The sequence below is a fragment of the Peromyscus leucopus genome, chromosome 7, assembly GCF_004664715.2.
Source record: "Peromyscus leucopus breed LL Stock chromosome 7, UCI_PerLeu_2.1, whole genome shotgun sequence".
Taxonomy (NCBI): domain Eukaryota; kingdom Metazoa; phylum Chordata; class Mammalia; order Rodentia; family Cricetidae; genus Peromyscus; species Peromyscus leucopus.
In genome coordinates this window covers 8,297,642-8,315,477 of record NC_051069.1, presented here as the reverse complement: position 1 = coordinate 8,315,477, position 17,836 = coordinate 8,297,642, and the positions used below count along the sequence as shown (strand labels likewise).

At 52.4% G+C, this 17,836-nt stretch overlaps 1 protein-coding gene across 1 annotated transcript in view; it reads left to right on the top strand.

The window, feature by feature from the left end:
• The window catches only part of Megf11 (multiple EGF like domains 11), a 326,646-nt gene that overhangs the window by 104,887 nt on the left and 203,923 nt on the right, over positions 1-17,836 (top strand). Inside the window, 3 exon segments of the mRNA XM_028866814.2 lie at positions 5,604-5,708; positions 10,932-11,033; positions 13,677-13,777. Coding sequence (XP_028722647.1) covers positions 5,611-5,708; positions 10,932-11,033; positions 13,677-13,777 — 301 coding nt within the window. The 5' untranslated portion in view covers positions 5,604-5,610.

Below are 17,836 nucleotides of genomic sequence, written 5' to 3'. Positions count from 1 at the left end.
TCAGGAACATATCCTCCTTTTGTTCCTGCCCTGACTTCCCTCAATGAAACATATGCAAAATAAACCCCTTTCTCCAAGGTGCTTTTGGTCAGTGTTTTATCACAGTGACAGAAAGCTAACCAGGACCTATCTTTCCCTGTTCCTCTGCATACATTCCAAGCGGTCATTCCCCTCCATCCCCTTTGGTGCGGTAGAAGAACCTTTCCAAGGTCCATAAAACAGTGCTGGTCAGTAGCTCAGTTGGTAGGGTGTCTGCCCAGCATACCCAAGGCCTTGAGTTCAATTCCAGTCACTACCTAAACCAAGTAGTCCCAGTCACTGTGGAAGTAGGAGCAGGAGGATCAGGAGTTTGGGCTCCACAAAACAGTATCTGACTGCTGCCACCCGATGCCAGTGCAAACTGGTTGAGAAAGAAGAACTCACTGGAGAGACCCGGAGAGGAAGAGGTTCTAGGTCCATGGCTCTGGCTTCAGTGCATAAGTTTTAGCACCTTCAGGAAAGGCAGGTAGGAAAGGGGAAACAGGCTCTGGGAGTTTTGCACAGATGGACTTTGTAACAACAGGTCCCCTGGCCATCTGTCTATCTGCTCTCTGTCCCAGTTTATGCACATTGTCTACGAGAGCCCCTGGTGCCTGGCCAGGTGTGGTATGTCATCAAGAGGACAGGCTGGACTCCCCAGGGAGTCAAGCTAAAGATGGAACAGAGGTGTCCCGAGGATGCCAGCATTGCCAAAGCTGGCTCAGTCTGCATGGCCAGCCCAGGCCAGTGCAGGACTCCTTGGGTAGGGAGGAGGGGTTCCTTTGCTACAAGGTCAATGTCTTGGTCTCATTCTCTCTGTGTTTCTGTTTTCTCTCTCTCTTTCTTCCTCTCTCTCTCTCTCTCTCTCTCTCTCTCTCTCTCTCTCTCTCTGTCTCTCTCTGTCTCTCTGTCTCTCTCTGTCTCTCTGAAAGCTTCATGTATTTTTGGCTGGCCTTGAACTCACTATGTTGTTGAGGATGACCTTGAACTTCTGATCTTCTGCCTCTACTTCCTGAATGCTGGGATTAGCACCGCCAAGTTCAGTCTATGCAGTGCTGGGAATGAGCCTGGTGCTTGATACTGAGCCTGGTGCTTGATAAGGAGGCACTCCACAGACTGAGCCACACCCCCTGCCCAAGGTCAGTGTCTCTGAAGCTACCTGGTGGCAACCTAGAAGGCCCTGAAGAGTCAGAATAAACCGACACAAATGCTAAAGATATAAACTGGATGATTCAGGCCTCCTGGCCGACTTGACCTTGAACAAGAGAAGCAAAGTCTCCCACACTGGGGTCATGCGGAGCTCTGCTCACCTAGCTGGCTGTGCCACTGGAGAGATCTCTCCTTAGGTCTTTTCAGAGCCTGGGGTTTGTGCTGATGCACCATGCACCATGGCTATTGCAGGAGGCAGCTGAGATTATCCACTCCTGAGAGCCCTTACCTGAGACGTCTCTGTCATGTTCTCACGGTAACCTAGCATCCCACACAAGCTGTAAACCACCCTCCAGCATTCCCATTCGGCCACGGCACAAGCTTCTCCCACCTGGCTCCCCCACCGCCACCTGCCATGTCTGGCCTCCACACCCCAGTGTGTGCATCTGCCTCCACGCCCCCATGCTCTACCCGTCCCACGTCGGTTTACTCCACCCGGGCTTCCCCAGGTCCCTCCCTGGCTGCTCTTGATCTTGTTCTGTGGGCCTCGGCCATCTTGTGAGGTTTCTTTGGGTTTTCAGGCATAGGTAGGTGCTACAGGGGCCCTCTTTAATTGAAGCCATGGCAGGGGCATGCACCGATTTGACCCCACTGGCAGGTGTGAGTCACACCCCCTGGCTCCTTCTCTGCCCCTCCATTCATCCGCTACAGTGCCTCCCACACTCCGAAGCAGGAGGAAGCTCCCTAACTCTGGAACCTGGCTCCTCTCTCTGCCTCTTAGCATGCAGGCCGAAGGGACAGGGGAAGAAGCCAGCTGACTTATTTACATGTCTCTCCCTCTGAAGTGATCCTGGGGCATTTTCTTATTTAATTATTAATGCCCGATGGTGCCTGATACGTTAACCTCTGTCACTCCAAATGGAGTCATCTAATAACCACGGTGGCAGGATTGATTTTCCCTTTGTCATCTCATAATAAGCATATGTGTTTGGTTCATGTGCTCCCCGAGAGCCCCCAGGAAGTCCCACTGAAGTGACTGGGGAGGAGTTGCCTTCACAGTGACAGGTTTGTTTTTGGTTTTTTTCTGGCTGCTTTTCTGTCTTTTCAACTGACATGTCAGAGACAAGGCGATACGGTTGTTTGAGAGTCAGTTCCCGAAATGGAGGTGTAGGGCTCTCTATCCCACCACTGATTGCTCATAACGTGTCAGAGAGAGAAAAGAAGCATGCTGGGAAGATGGCAGGGTGACCACACTCGAGCATGGGGCATCCGCTGTCACTGTCTGGGGGCCAAAAGGGATGTTGTCAATGGTCCTGACCTCTGCCAAGCTCTGATGGGTAGTAGATGGTGCTTGACTGGCCAGAATTGAAGATACAGAGCAGGCTGAGGCGGAGATGGAGCAGGAGAAAAGAAGCCTGGCCTGATAGAGTGAGAGAGAGAGAGAGAGAGAGAGAGAGAGAGAGAGAGAGAGAGACTGCCTGCCTGCCTGCCTGGCTGTCCAGGTTCACATGTTCATATGTGCCCAGAGGCCAGAGGAGGGCCTCAGACATCATGCTCTATGACTTTCCACCTTATTCCTTTGATTCAAGGTCTCTCTCTGAACCCAGAGCTAGACTGGCAGCCAGCAAGCCTCCGTGATCTTCCTGTCTCCACCCCTCACAGCACGGGGCTGGAGTGGGTGGGGTGGGGTGTTACCGGTGCCTACAGTCACACCCAGTGCTGGGATCCAAACTTAGGTCCTCATGCTATGCACTAAGCACACTTAGATATCGCTAAGATATCTCTGCAGCTTCCTGATTGGTTGATTGATTGACTGGTGATTGGTTTTAGTGCTAGCAATGGAACTCGGGGCCTTGCACACACATTATACACCTGCTGCTCTCCTGAGCCATGCCCACAGCCCAGGACACAGACTGGCCAGGTTCCAGGAAAAGAATCTGAGTCTTAGGGGGTCTGAGAGGCATCATCATTTCCCCCCTAATTTTGGACATCCTTCTCTCCCTACTCCCACGAGAACTGGACATGGCCCTGGATAAAGACTTGATGTTCTAGGCCTCAGACTGTTCGTCTAAATACCATCTTTGTGCTCATCCAGACAACCATCACCTTCTCTGCCATGCTCCAGTCTCCACTGACCCCTGCCTGTAAGAGTCAGCTAAACTGAGCCATTCAGACCCGACTCAGAACGAAAAGCTTTAGTGAAGACTTTGTTGTTGTTGCATTTTCCAGGTTTGTCTGTGTAGCCCCAGCAGTCCAGAAACTCGCTCTGTAGACCAGGCTGGCCTAAACTCAGAGATCCACCTGACTGTGCCTCCCAAGTTAATTCCATCTGACTCTGAGATTAAAGGCGTGCGCCACCATGCCCAGCTTAGTGAAGACTTCTTAAGAGCTTCCCCATGATAGCTATGATCCCAGTAACCACCCTTCCACTCACGATGGTTCCCCAAGAGCTAGAGGACCCATCTCCTCTTGTCTGGTGGCCCACTCCTTTGACACCCAAAGCCTACTGAATTTGAAGGTGCCGTCTCAGGTCCTTTGGAGGAGGATGCAAAGATAACAGGACCTGCCCAAGCATATATCAGGGCCACGCAGGAAACAGGGACAAGACACTCCACAGTGGGCAATCAAGACTCGCCTACCTTCCTGAGTTCTGTGTGTCTCACTCATTCCTCCCAGAGATACCTCCATCGAAAGAGAGGTTCATGTTCCTCCTGACTCTCCAACTCTCCCCAGCATGAACTGACATGTTCTGGATCGACTTGAATCTCCTAGTGGAGAACGGAGGGGTAGGATGGCATTGGCAGCAGCCCTCAGGACATGCTGTGTGGACTCCAGGTTGTTTGTGTGTGGTGGCTGTAAGTTCGGCTGCTAAACTGGGGAAGGAAGAGGGTGGGCCTAGAGAGTGGCTGCACTTCCTGGACCCTGCTGATTCAGAGAGGAGCCACAGGGTCACCTTCCCTCCTCCAGGGGATCTGCCGATGCCCTTGATCTCTGGCTAAATCTGCACTTAGCTGGGTGATTTCCAGAATGTATGTAACAGTACAACTCATTCGTCATTAATGTAGACCCCGTGGTCACACAGAATTTGTGATGATCTGCTTGTCGTTGAGGGAGCTTCTTAAGAAAGAATTGAACTGGAAATGACTGAGGTGGGAACAGAGCGGTTTAGCTTCTAGGAGAAGAGGGCGGCGTGAAGTACTGCATCTGGAGATGTGTGTAAATATATGCCACTCTTGTCTGTCCTCACAGGAGGATAAATGGGCCTCATCTAAAAACTTAGGGCCCGTGGGCTAGCTACCCAACCATTTCAAATCTGGGGACTGATTTCCAATGTCAAAATGTTTTCTAGAACACCCTCAGCCCTGCTTAATGGAAATTGTATTTCTTCTAGTGTCAATGGTTGAAAAGAAAAGCTGCCCTGGATTCATTAAAACCTTTAAATAAATCACAGTAGCACCTCTTCCACGAGTCATGGTGTTGGGTCAGCTCACCAAAGGACACTGGGACTCACGGGGTCCAACCCCACTGATGTGTCCTCGCTGCCCTGTGTCCCCAAGTTCAGTGGCCTATCAGGTGGGAACATTCAGACTAGAAGGCGTTCTCTAAAGCTGTAGTGTAGGGTCATAAGGTCTTGGAGAGTAAGGACCAGAGCCACTTACCCCCACCCCCACCCCCCGCCTCTCTGCATGGCTCACTCTCCATCCTCCTTAAGCAGCTCTCTGTTGGGGATCTCTCGTTTAGGAAGCAAGGTAGTTGGGACTGTGGGACTGCACCGTTTAGTGGTACTTCAGGGACCTTGATGACCTGGTGTGCTGCTTCCTGAAAGCCCTGTGGTGTGACTGTCTCAGCCCCTCGTCTCCCAGTGGCAGTGATAATTTGGTGACACCAAGGGACTGGTGTCCTGTAGGAGGGAAGAGAAGCAGGGGCCCAGTGTTCCAGGTGGCTGGTGCCCAGCAGGCTTGGAAGTGCCATCTCAGTTCGCTTCACCTGGGCCACATGGTTACTTCTCTTTCTTGGCACAGGAGGAGTAAGAGGTGATGGGATGACCCAGCTTTGCCAGAGATGAGGAGGAGGGACGGGGAAGACTCTACAGTGGCCAGATCCGAGTTTCTGTATCAAGGATAGACTTGGGGGCCTGGGGGCTGGGGTGGTGCTCTGAAGGCTGAGAAATTTTAGCCAATGAGTGGCGTGTGGGCCTCCTGCTGGGGAGAGCTCAGACCTGTGACTCAGACACCCCTCTTCAGTTACTCAGAGCAGCTGCCTTGTTAGTCAACGACAACGTGAAACATCCAGGGTTCATTACTGGGCGGCAGCTGTGGGCAACCCAGGCTGCTTAGTATCTGTGCATCCGCTCTGAGGGAGGACCGAGTCTTAGCACCCGACAGATGCCGCGACACAGTCTGAGTAAGTTGCTTTCTTCTCTGTTCTCCACACAGGGGCCTGATGGCGCTGTCCACGGTGGGCCTTCTTGTTGGCTCCCTTCTGCAAGCTGCCCTGACTCTGAACCCCGAGGACCCCAATGTGTGTAGCCACTGGGAGAGGTAAGGTGGCGTTCCCTGGAGGGCTCACTCTGGGGGTGGCACTACAGAGAAATGCCAGAGTCAGGAGAGGCAGCGGGAGGCTGTGGTGGCCTGATGCCCAATACGGAGGTGAGGCAGAGCGGGGCAGCTCAAACTGAAGGACAGGGTAAAGCAATGTGGATTTCTGGAACCCGGGACCGTGGGACGACAAGGTGATGTCATGTTAACAGCAGGTGACAACATCCTGTTGAGCTGTCCTGCCCCTTCCTCCTTTGTGTCCCTACCTTGTAACTAGAGACTGTTCTCATTGCTATGACAAACCTCTGCCGAGTAGGACTTGAGAAAGGCGGGGACATTCTGACTCCCAGATTGAGGGTCCAGTGCATCATGCAGGAAAAGCGCGGCTGCAGGTAGGTGTGTGAGGCAGCCGCTCACATGCAGGAAGCAGAGAGATAAACACGTGTGCTCACCTCCCTTTCTCCTTTCTATTTGGTCCAGGACCCCAGCCCATGAAATGAAGTCGCCCACCTTTAGGCAGAGTCTTCCAATCTCAGTCAACCCCTGGAAATCCCCCCACACAGACGGAGGTTTACCATCTAGGTGGCTCCCAGTCAAGCTGACCATCAGTATCAGCTATCACACAGCCATTTACAGATGAGGGAGTAGAGGCCTGCGGGGTTCTATCCCTGTCTACAGCCAGAGTGGTGGCAAGAGTGAGGAGGGATGGATTGTGGTCCTTGATGTCTTATCTGGGACTCTGGGATGTCTGTCATAGTCTCCTGGGACTGGCAGCAATGGCAGAGTAGAGCAGTGGTCAGGGCCTGCCATGGGGTGATGGGGAGGCCTCTTCTGCTTTTGGTCAGATCAGGGCAGGAGGCTAGCTCAGACAGGGTGGCGTGGCCACAGCAGAGGAGCCTGCCGCATGTAGGCTGCCGCAGCGAGTCCTAGAGTCTAGGCTAGGTCCCTGCAGATGGTCTGACTTTGAAGCACAAGGTTAGAGTATTGATTTTGGTGAGCAGAAAGACAGTGACCAGAGACCCAATCAGGAAAAACCGAATTAAACCCTGAAATTGATTGGCTATGCTGACCAGGATGACTCTGCCACTTATATACTAATAAATCAAATGAGTAAAATTAAGATGGAGACCGGTAGGGGAAATGGATGGTGGAGGAGGGAGAGCATGGTGGGGCTGTGAGGTTGGATGGCCAGCCGCTGGGCAGAGAGAAACATCTCATCGAGGCAAGACTGTGTACTGGGATAGCCTAGACACTTGTAGGCCAAGAGGCCTGGCTGGAGGTAGAGAGGCCGTGCCTGCTCCAGGTGGTGTCTGGAGACTGCATGTCCTGTGCAGAGTTGTGATGATATCAAGGCTAGAGCAAAGGGTATGTCTGTGCTGCCCTGGCAAGAATGTAAAAGTCTGTGAAGACTTCAGGGTATCCCAGTCTGGATTTTCCTACCTGTCAGCTATGCTCTTTAGGGGAGTCTCTGGATGACTCTGAGCCCTCAGCCAGCTCTGTCCAGCAAGGAAAATAAACATCCTCACCTCCCAGGCTCGTGGGGGCAGCAAAGGAGCCAGTTTCATGAACGCGCTTTGCAGTCATTGTCTTCCTATTGGCAACTCTGGCTCAGGACGGGGTCATTATCACCTCGGGTGCGCAGTAGACTTACTGGGGTGCCTGAGTGCACCAAGTCCAGAGACTTGGATTCAGTGTTCCGTCTTTCTCGCTTTCCCTTTTCCTGGTTGGTGAATCTAAGCCTTAGGGAGCCTCACTGCTAGATAGAACTCCTCGTTAGCCTCTGATTGGGGACCCCTTCCCTAGGTAAGCCTGTCCATCATCCACCCAGGTTCCAGGATTCCCACTGCCTCTCCGGCCATCTGTGTCTTCTTCCAAGGCCGCAGTCTAGGGCTCTCTCTCTCTTACAGAGAGCCATCCCTTATGACAGGACCCATAATGAATCTCTCCAAACTTGAAAGAACCTCTGCTTGTCTTGCCTTCCCAGTGTGAACAAGGCTGGGATGTGAAAATGTTAAGGGTGAGCTAACTCTGAGGGCCGCAGCTCTCGGCTCAGGTCACAGCCTGCGTGAGAGAACAGGGAGCCACCCAGCAGTGAAACTAGGTTTTCTCCCTCTAGCCCTGGGAAGGAGGCCATCTAGGATACCTGTGTCCAGCAGGGTGCTTCCTCTTTCTCAGATCTAGCCAAGCTCCCCTGATACTGTATTTAGATATATCTACCCTGCCCCATTCCAGAAACACACGTGGTCCTCAGAGAGTACCTGGGAGTACTTTCCCAGCTGGATTAGGACCTCTGGAGGGCTCTTTGTTAATTATGTCCCTCTACCACAAAAACCAGGGTAACGCCCCTGCCCCCAACCCCAAGTTGGTAAAGCCTGGTGCTACAAGATAGATTAGCCCCTCATTAGCATGTTGGCAAGTGAGCAGTGTTAAACTACCCAGCCATGAAAGCAGGACACACACTGCAGGTTGGAGACTTGGCGCTGGTACAAGGCCCTCTTGCTGGACTCGCTCAGCCCTAGGGATCCTACAAAGCTAAGTCCAACCCCATGATATCAACGGCCCGTACCTTGGGGGCTGGTTCCTTTGCCTCAGTCAGCACTGGAATGGCAAGCTGAACCCTTAAGTGCTCAATAAAGGTGGGATGTCCATTTTGTAACAGGACTTGCTCCTTGCCCCCAAGGTGGTAAGGAGGAAGAATCATTCCCTGCCCAGCACAGGAGGAAAATCACTGCCTGTCATACTGATGAGGGCTAGCATCTATTGAGCACTTGCTGTGTATCCAGTAAGCATGTTAAGTGTTTTTCTTTTCCATCCACCCTGAGAGGTGTATACTCCTGTCCCTGTCCTTCAGTTCTCACAGTAATCTAGGAAGTTCCTCATATTTGTCATAGATTTTCAAATGAGGACATGGAGGCTTATGGGAGTTCAATGACATGTTTAAGGACATGCTAGTGAGGGATCGGCTCCACACAGGCCTCCAGGCCCAGGCTCGGACTCATTCATTCGCCTTCCAAGAGACAGCCTTGCAAACAGGCAGCACCGTGCTGTGGAATTTTAGAAGACCTGTGGGAAACAGGGGTGGATGCTGATCTGCCTGTCTCCTAAGGCCTGACAGTGACCAGGAGTGTGGGCCATGTTCGCACATACTTATATGTCTGGGACACATCTCCCAGGTACCCACATCCGGAGTTGTCTTCACCATCCTCAGCGTCAGAACTCCCCTCTTGCCTGGGTCTGAGCGCTGCCGACCATTCCTGGCCTGCTTGCAGGACTCCAGACCTCTTGCCTTGAAGGTGTCAGGGAGCAGACTGTGGCCCGCACCACTGCACCCAGCCCTCTTGCAAATGAAGCAACAGTTACCTCAGGCGAAACAGATGGGCTTTTACAGCCTGGGCCCGGCCATCTGGCCCAGGTCAGGGAGCCTTCTGGGGAAAACATGGCATACCAGTCTACATGACAATTAATTCCTGACACGCTCTCCAGCCTGCCCAGGAGGTGTGTGCCACGCATCAGCAGCCAGGCGTCAGTAGTGCCACTTCATGTCACCTCGCCAGGGTGGCAAAGGAAAAGCCTGCTTTGGTGACGCCCAGAACAGGTTTCCTCTGGCTTCCACCTCCTGGTCTAGGTTGCAGTTAATAGGCAGGGTGACAAGGACTGCTTCCGTTGGAAGGTCTGGAGACACACGCTCTATGGAGCCCCAGCTACGCTAGAGATGCAACAGACTAGAAGGTCTCTGGAAGAGCTGGAGGAAGCTACTTAGACTGTGTGATGCTGTTTCCCGATCTTCAAAGCGAGATTCATTCTGCTGCCTGTTTCGTAAGAGTGACTGGGCAGAGTCTCTCGGTCAAGCTTGGCCTAGAAAGCATGGGGACCCAAGCTGGAGCTCCCAGAACCCACATTAGACAAACAAGCTGGACATGGTTTTATGGGTTCTTAGTGTCTCTGGGGAGACAGAGACAAGTGGATCCCTGGGTCTCACTGTGGCCACTCTAGTCGATTCTGCAAGTTCCCAGCCAGTAAGAATCCTGGTCTCATAGAGCAAGATGGCAGGCATCTGAGGGACAACAGGCATGGTTGTCCTCAGGCTTCCACACACATGCACACACATAAGTATGCCTGAATACACACGCACCCCTGTGCACACACACATGCACACACACAAGTACGCCTGAATACACACGCACCCCTGTGCACAAACACACATATGTACACACACAAGTACGCCTGAATACACATGTACCCCTGTACACCAACACACACAGAAGAATGGAATTAAAGGGCTTATTATAGGGCATTCAATATTAGCGGCTGCTGATACTAGGACAGCTGGGCAAGCTACCTCTCCTAGCCTCAGTTTCTTCATGTATGTAATGGGCCACTTATTCAGATTAGAGAACATCCCCTATACACACTCGTTAAAGACCATAAGGATCCGAACAAACATATCATCATTATTACTTTAGAGAGAGGGTCTTGTGTGTTGCCCAGGCTGCCCTTGAGCTCCTGGGCTCAATAAATCCCCTAGCCTCTATGCCTGAGGCTATATGGCACATACCAACAATCCTGGATAATATAAAATATTTTTGACTTGAATCTGCCTTTCTGAACCATACAGAATAAACCTAAACCTGCCTCTACTTACTATCTGATAAGTGAAGTAGAATTGAAGAAAATTACTTGGGTCAAAAGTTAGTAATGTTATGGTCTAGTTTCTTTTCCTATTGTAGTAATAAAATAGCCAGACAAAAGCAGCTATGGGAGCACAGGTTTATGGTGGCTCACATCCACCATGGTGGGAAAGTCACAGCAGGAGTTGATCACATCCTGTCCGCAGTCAGGAAGCAGAGGCCAATGACCACATGCTGCTGCTCAACTCACTCTTTGCTTTCTATTCTAGTTCAGGATCCCAGCCAAGGGAATGGTTCCACCCACAGTGGACCACACTTCTCCCCTCAATTAACTTGATCTGTGTGGCCTGCGTGTGTGCTCAGCAGCACATCCTCCAGCTAATGTATAGATTCTGTCAAGTTGACAACACTAACCAGCACAGATGTGGCCTAGGGTCACAGCTGAGATCCAGGGCAGGAATCCGGGAGCTGGGAGGAGAGGTCAGAGCTGGCTCCTGGTCCTGGGACTGTGGGCTGGGCAAATCTGAGAAGGGAGGTGCGTCCTGGCATGGGCTTGGCCTTTGCTGACCATGGCTTCCATCTCTTGTCTGGCCCTCAGCTATGCCGTGACTGTGCAGGAGTCTTATGCACACCCCTTCGATCAGATCTACTACACACGATGCGCAGATATCCTCAACTGGTTCAAGTGCACCCGGCACCGGTAAGCACTCCCCAGAGGACAGCGTGGGGCGGAGATGTCCGACTCTCTAGTTTGTTATTGAGAGACCATGAGGTGGGGGGGGGTGTGTGCACTGTCCATACTGCATTCCTGGAACTCTCTAAAGCTGGTGGTCTGAGACACAGTTAGCGGCTTTCTTTCTGGCTAGAAGTGATGGACTTCATAACCTGTGGGCAGGGAACCCTTAACCTGCAACATGGAAAGTTGGTGGATGAGCACCCCAACTCCCTCTCAAGAGGAGAGGGCACAACTCTGAGGCATTTCTGGTCTGTACCCCATCGATCCTAGGACAGAGCCCCTGTTGTATATAGTAGTCCCACACTTAGTAACACACCCTGAACTGGCTGCTTGGTGTTCCCTTCCGACCTCTCTGAGTTTTGTCAGAGTTGCCTGCCTGTGGCCCTAGCCAGAGGCAGAGGCAGCGGTTGGCACTGGTCTTGCCCTGAACCCTGGTATTCTTGAGGCAACACCGAGTTTGTTCCGAAGTGTGGCTCCATTGTCTCAGGAGGCTACACAGCCTTCCATTACCCCGGGGCTGGGTGAGTGAGCGGCTGCTTATTAAAATAGGCTCTGTTCCTGGAACGTGAATGATTTTGCTAAATTATTGAGTCTCCGTGGAGCTTTCCTGATGACCCAGAGTGTGCATGCTGACAGCGGCACCATCAGTCTCCAGGGGATAGCAGCCTGGTCCAGCATCTTCCCCAGAGCAGCCTGGCCCCAGGCCCCACCTCTCCTAATTCTTACCCTGGGAGCATGCAAGGCTAGGCGAGTCCGGAGCAGCAGTGGCCTCTCTCCTGTGAGGTGTGGGTGGTGCAGGGTTTAACTCCCCAATGGGAGGCTTGGGACTCATCTCATGTGGCAGGGAGAATGGTCCAATGACTTCTGTGTCAACTCAGAATAGAGATCATTCTTTATCACACACACACACACACACACACACACACACACACACACACCCCTTCTAGGTCAGGCCAGGGACTGCCTTCCTCTGTGTGTGTGTGGGGGGGGGAGATGTAGTTTTCTGCAAGGCCAGCTTACCCATTACGGGCTTTTGACAAAGTAGAATGACCTTAGCTTAATACATTCCCAAATATCACAGATTTCCCACGAGGCTCTCATTGTCGTCTGTTATGAGGTGAGAATTTTAAAGATTTGGGAGGGTTGTCCAGGCTGCCGCTGAAGGAATAGCCTTCCAGCCTGGCCCGGGCCTCTGTGTAAAGCAGGCTGAAGGTACTTCAATGCCGCCATTCTTCACAGAGGAGGAAACAAGGGCAGTCCCCTGGGTGTGGCGGGGACGTGGAAAGAGCCCTGTCTTCAAGGCCCTGGGTATTCCCTCTCCCCGTCTGTAATGGCCATTTCGAATCTGCTGCCCTGAGTGTGACAGACGGTTGCCCTTAGCAGCGCCCCATTGTACTCCCTCCTGAGGACTCAGTCTGTACTCCAGCCTCTCCGCCTCACTCCCTCAGAAATGCTCTGAAAGGCCAGAACGCCACCAGAGAGAACTGGTGCCAACACTGGGCGGGGCGGCGGGTTGAATCCTGCTTCTGGTGGTTTTGAAGTTTGAACTGGGTTTGAATCCTGCTCCTGGCGGTTTTGCAGTTTGAACTGGGTTTGAATTCTGCTTCTGGTGCTCTTGTCCTTGGGACAATATATTTTTTTTATTAGCCTATACGAATTGTATAAAATAACAGGACTTATTATGACATTTTCATATAGGAGTATAATATACCTTGATCATAGTCCCCCCACACTTCTCGTTTCCCTTTCTCGTCTGACCCTGACATTTATTAGCTGTGTGACCGCAAGCAAGTCATTAACCTCTCTGAGTATCAATTTCTCATCCATAAAACAATGGGTGGTGGTGGTGGGGGGGAACATAAAATAAGAATGAAAGCTCTAAAAGACAAATGAAAGAAATGGAATTAATGGGGCATGATGACGGGGCGTGACGATGGCCCCTGACCCAGGAGGCTGCTGGGAGAATCTTGCCTATAAATCTCTGGCCCAGAACCAAGTCTCAAAAACTTGTGTCTCTGTAAGGATGGAACCCTCTCTGGCTCTCAGTGTCTCTCTGAGCAGCCTGGGGGCGGGGTTAGAGCTTCCCCGGGGAACAGAACGCCCTCTGCAGGAGGCCTGAGGAAGTTCATGTGGGATGCCACAACCAGACCCAGGGAGTCCTCTCGCAGCCTCTCCTACGTGCATACATCTTGGCACAGGATGGTAGATGGAAGCTCTCAGGACTCCATTCCTGTCCAGGTCCCTAGGGTTTCCCTGAGTCCACAGCCCAGTTTTTTTTTATTTTTTTTTTTAAGGATGCTAGGGGAAGTCCCACCCCCGTGGGCCTCCACAATGTCACCCCAGCAGTTTTCTTGGCAGCCCTTGTAGGTGGAAGAGATTGGGAAGTCAGCAGGTTCCTCCAGCACCATGTGGGTAATACATTCTGCACCACAGCAGCCCACATCCCACCATCGATTTTTCTTTATTGCGTTCTTTCATATTCGAAGCCGCCGTGCATTTTAAAGTAATTATTGAATGGCATCCTCGATAGAGCTTAACACAAATATCATTCTAAACGGGATAGATTGATTTTCAATCCTTTCAAGTGGCTCTTTCCCTCGTGCCTAGGATCAGCTATAAGACGGCGTATAGGCGTGGCCTCCGGACCATGTACCGGCGGAGGTCCCAATGCTGCCCCGGCTACTATGAGAACGGAGACTTCTGCATTCGTAAGTAAGGGGGTCTGTGTGGAGGTGGGAGGGAGCCTCGGCCCACCCTGGGGCTTTGTAATTCCATGCATGGTACCCATGCTTAGAGGAGACTCTGGACTTGGTGCAAAAAATTAGTGGGGTATGGCCTCAGCTCAACCAACCTCCACTGTGACCAGGGCAGGCAGAGGCAGGCAGTTCTAGGTCCTGATGGAGGTAGAGGAGAAGTAGATCCTTCTGGAATGGACCCTGTGAAGGAGCAAGAGGAGGGGATTCCAAGTGCCTGGCGCAGGGCTAACCTGTCTCGATGCTTGAAAGAACTTTGCTGGAGGGATGGAGATGATGGGTGATAAGGTGGAAGCTTGGGCGGATAGAAGCAGAAGAGGAGGAAGGCATGGGGACCGCATGGCTGGAGTGGCCGGATCACAGCCCCTATGAGGGGTGTGGCCTGGGTAAGTCAGAACTTGAGGAGTGCCCACCGAAGAGGGATTCATGAAGAACGAGCATCGCTTTTCCCTTGTTCGATTATAGATGCTCAGAGAACAGGTGAAAACAAGGGTCAGTAGCTGATGGCCATAGGTAGGGGACACCCAGGAGTGAGGGCTCTGCCCAGCTCACTGGCCATGTGACTCTGAGCAAGCTTCTTCAGCTTTCTGGGCTGATGACCATGGGGGAGTCTCTCAGAGTCACATCTGATCAGTGGGATGGGACATGAAGGACCTCCAGGAGGATGTTTGGATGTTCCCCCAACTGCAGGGGGTCATGAAAGCTGGGAAGTCCCCTTAACATGACTAGTAGGGAGCCCACTCATAAAGTTCCTGCCCTCTACTCAGAGGGTGATGAACCTTGCTAGTATTCTCCTGTGCCAGAAAGAACTCGGGCAGGGGAGTGCGCTGGAGTTGGGGATGCCATGATGGTTCTCCTCCTGGGCTTACATCACCGCTCATGTTAGAGAAACTCAATTCTAAATGCCTTCCGGGATGAGTGAAAGATGCTCGGCATCAGCTCAACAGTGATGGTACTTCAGGAAAAGTGCAAAGAAAGGCACACTGACCTGATCCCTGAGGCTTTTCTAGTTACAAGGCTGGGTACCAAGCAAGGATGAGGCCTGGGCCGGCACCTCATCTTGGATGGGGGGTGCCCTGGGGTATGCTGGTAGAAGTGAGATCAGCACTGGAGACAGCTGCTCTGACCACACAGAGGAGAGCCAGACAGGCCAAACTAGGGATCAGCAAGCCTGAACAGGGCGATAGGTCCGCAATGCTGTCGAGCAGGCCTGGGTTTGAATCTTGCTCTTGCCATTTCTGGCTTCTTCCTTTGTTGCCATGGAGTCCAGCAGCCCAGATGTGCTGGCCACTGTTCTAATCGTGTCTCATTCATTGTCAAACCACAGCCCTGCGGGGACAGGTGCCATTGCTTCTTTCATCTTGCAGATAGGGAAACTGAGTCACAGAGGACATAAGTAATTTGGTCGAGATCATACAGCCAAGACGTGGCAGGACTTGGGCTTGAGTTGAGGCTGTCTGGCTCCGGGACTGTGCTCTCAAGCAGGTTAGACAGATCTCTCCCTGCTTCACCAACCATGTGAGATTTTACTTCTCTTGACTTCAGTTTTCAAGCCTGTAAAATGGGGCCAGCATCAGCTGCATCCCTAGACACAGAGGGGGCCTTTGCAAACGCTGGTCCCCTTCTCTGTGGCCTGGGCTCTTCCTATTTTGTTTTTTCAGTCATGGCTTTGACTTGAATTGCTCAAGGGGTTCATAAACATTTCTCTGGGAATCCACACTGTGCACATAGTCAGGGTTCTCGAGATGGGGTTGCCGGAGGAGTCTGACGATGGCCGTCTCTCACCAGAGAGATTGAGAACCCAGCAGTTGCTCCATCCACAAGGCTGCTTGTCTCAGCAGTCCCAATCCAGTGCTGAAGGCCTGGAGGATTCTAGAGAGCTGCTGCTCTCTAGTCCATGTTGGAAGCCCACGGAAGCTGGTTCTGTCAGTAAAGGAGTCAGCAGTAACCGTTAACAGGGGAAGTAAACTCACCGGAAAGAGTGAGAGCCAACCAAAACTTTCCTTCTCTCTCTCTCTCTCTCTCTCTCTCTCTCTCTCTCTCTCTCTCTCTCTCTCTCTCTCTCTCTCTCTGTCCGTGTCCATCCACCTGTGTCCAGGTTTCCTCTTTCTATAAGAGCCTAAGTCATACTTGGTTAGGCCTTCCCTAAATGACCTCATTACCTCTGTAAGACCCTGTCTCCTCATAAGGTCATGTCTGAGGAACTGAGGGTCAAGAATGTTGAAGGGACACCGTGAAGCTCACGGCTCTGCCCGCAGCCTTGTCTTCCTGCTCATGGGGACGGAGGACTGGGGTGGTGGCCAGCCCTGCACAGGCTCCGTCCTGTCTAAGAGGGAGCCCAGCCTCCAGGCTGGGGGAGGCTGTGAGAGGAAGACCCGGCAGCGCTGTGGTAGAACTGCACCCAGACCTGACATGCGCTCTGGGCGGGAAAGAGAACATCATCCTCCTTCGGCAAACCTCCCTGGAACCTTGATTCTCACAGGCAGAAGGGTGGCCCGGGAGAGAAAGCTCTGGTGGATTCTGCCACTTGTTTGCTGTGCAATCCTGGGCAAGTCCCTGGGCCTCTCTGAGCCTCCTGTACATGGAAGAGGAAGAGAGGACACAGTGACTGAGTGTGCAGGAGGGCAGAAAGCGCGGTACGGATCTAGGGGGGAACAGTTTCCCCGCTTTGTTCCATCTTGTCTGGAGCAGTGCACAGAGCTGCGCACCCCGGCTTTCCTGGGTCACACCCTGTCCTTTCTCATGCTTTGCAGACACAGCTGAGTGCCCCCTTGATTGCCAAGTATCAAAGATTTCCCAAAGATCACAGGGCACAAGTGTCTTTCTTCCTCCACTTGAAACAGTCTCGGTGCCGCTGTCTGTGTGGAGCAGCTTTGATGTCTCTTCAGAGCAGACGGTCACCTACGTGGGGGTCTGAGGCATTGGGAGGAAGCTCTGCTCTTTAATACTGGCTGAGCGTCAGACTGGATGGGCTGGGTGATGCTGCAGTAACATAAAGTCCCGGAGACTTCAGACAGCAACGTTTGGTTTCTTGTTCCTTTCTGGTGTCTCCCTGGGCTCTCTGAGGCTGGTGCCTTGCCAGCATCAAGCCAGAACCTTGGCTGATGGTACAGCCACTCACTGGAATGTTGAGGGATTCCAGGGCACAGGGAGGTGGGCTCTGGCTGGTCTTGAAGGTGGAGAGCCAGGGACATTTACTGAGCACCCCCAAAGCTTCTCAGAGTCTCACAGGATGGTCCAGTCTCACAGTCCATTTCATCTAACAGTTTTGTTGAAGTACCTGCTAACTTAGAACGGCCTCTGTGTGCTCTACCTCTGAGGTGGGCCGCTTGCTGGTGAATCATCAGCATTACCTGGAAGCCTTGTTTCCTAGCAGACTGAATACTTGAACCTCTGACAAGCTCCCTGCTGCTGCTGCTGCTACAGCTGCTCCTGGGAACCTCCCGTGGAGAACCCCTGGGTGCCATTCTGAGAAGGGGTGGGTTCTCCATGCTCCTGCCCCAGCACCTACACCTTCAGTGTGGGTTGCCAAGAGGCCCAGCAGGTGTCTCTCAGATGCCTCTCTTTGGCAACAGGCCTTCTCCCAAAAAGCAGGAGGGGAAAAGCCGGGGGCACAGGGAGTGGCCCAGTCGGCCACTGCTGGCCCAGTCCCCTGGCCTCCCATTTCCCCTGCCTCAATTTTCTTTCAGGGGGAGCTAACTCCCTTAAATATCCAGGCGTGCACAGAGGGAATGTGTGTTAGGGGGACTAAGATTGTGATCCGGCGAACTTTTTGCCCTAGAATTGTGACCTGGGTACTGTTGCTTTATTACTGTGCTGCTAGCCCTTGTTGGTTGTTGGTGCTAAGGATTGAACCCGGTGTATGCCGGGTAAGGGCTCTACCACTGAGCAGCACCCGTACTGCGGTTGTGTCGCGCCATCAGTGATCACACACGTGTAGCACATAATGTTCTCAAAGCGCCTTGCTTGTCATCTGGTGTCTCGTTCTCTTTCCAGGTTCCATCTCCTTTTTCC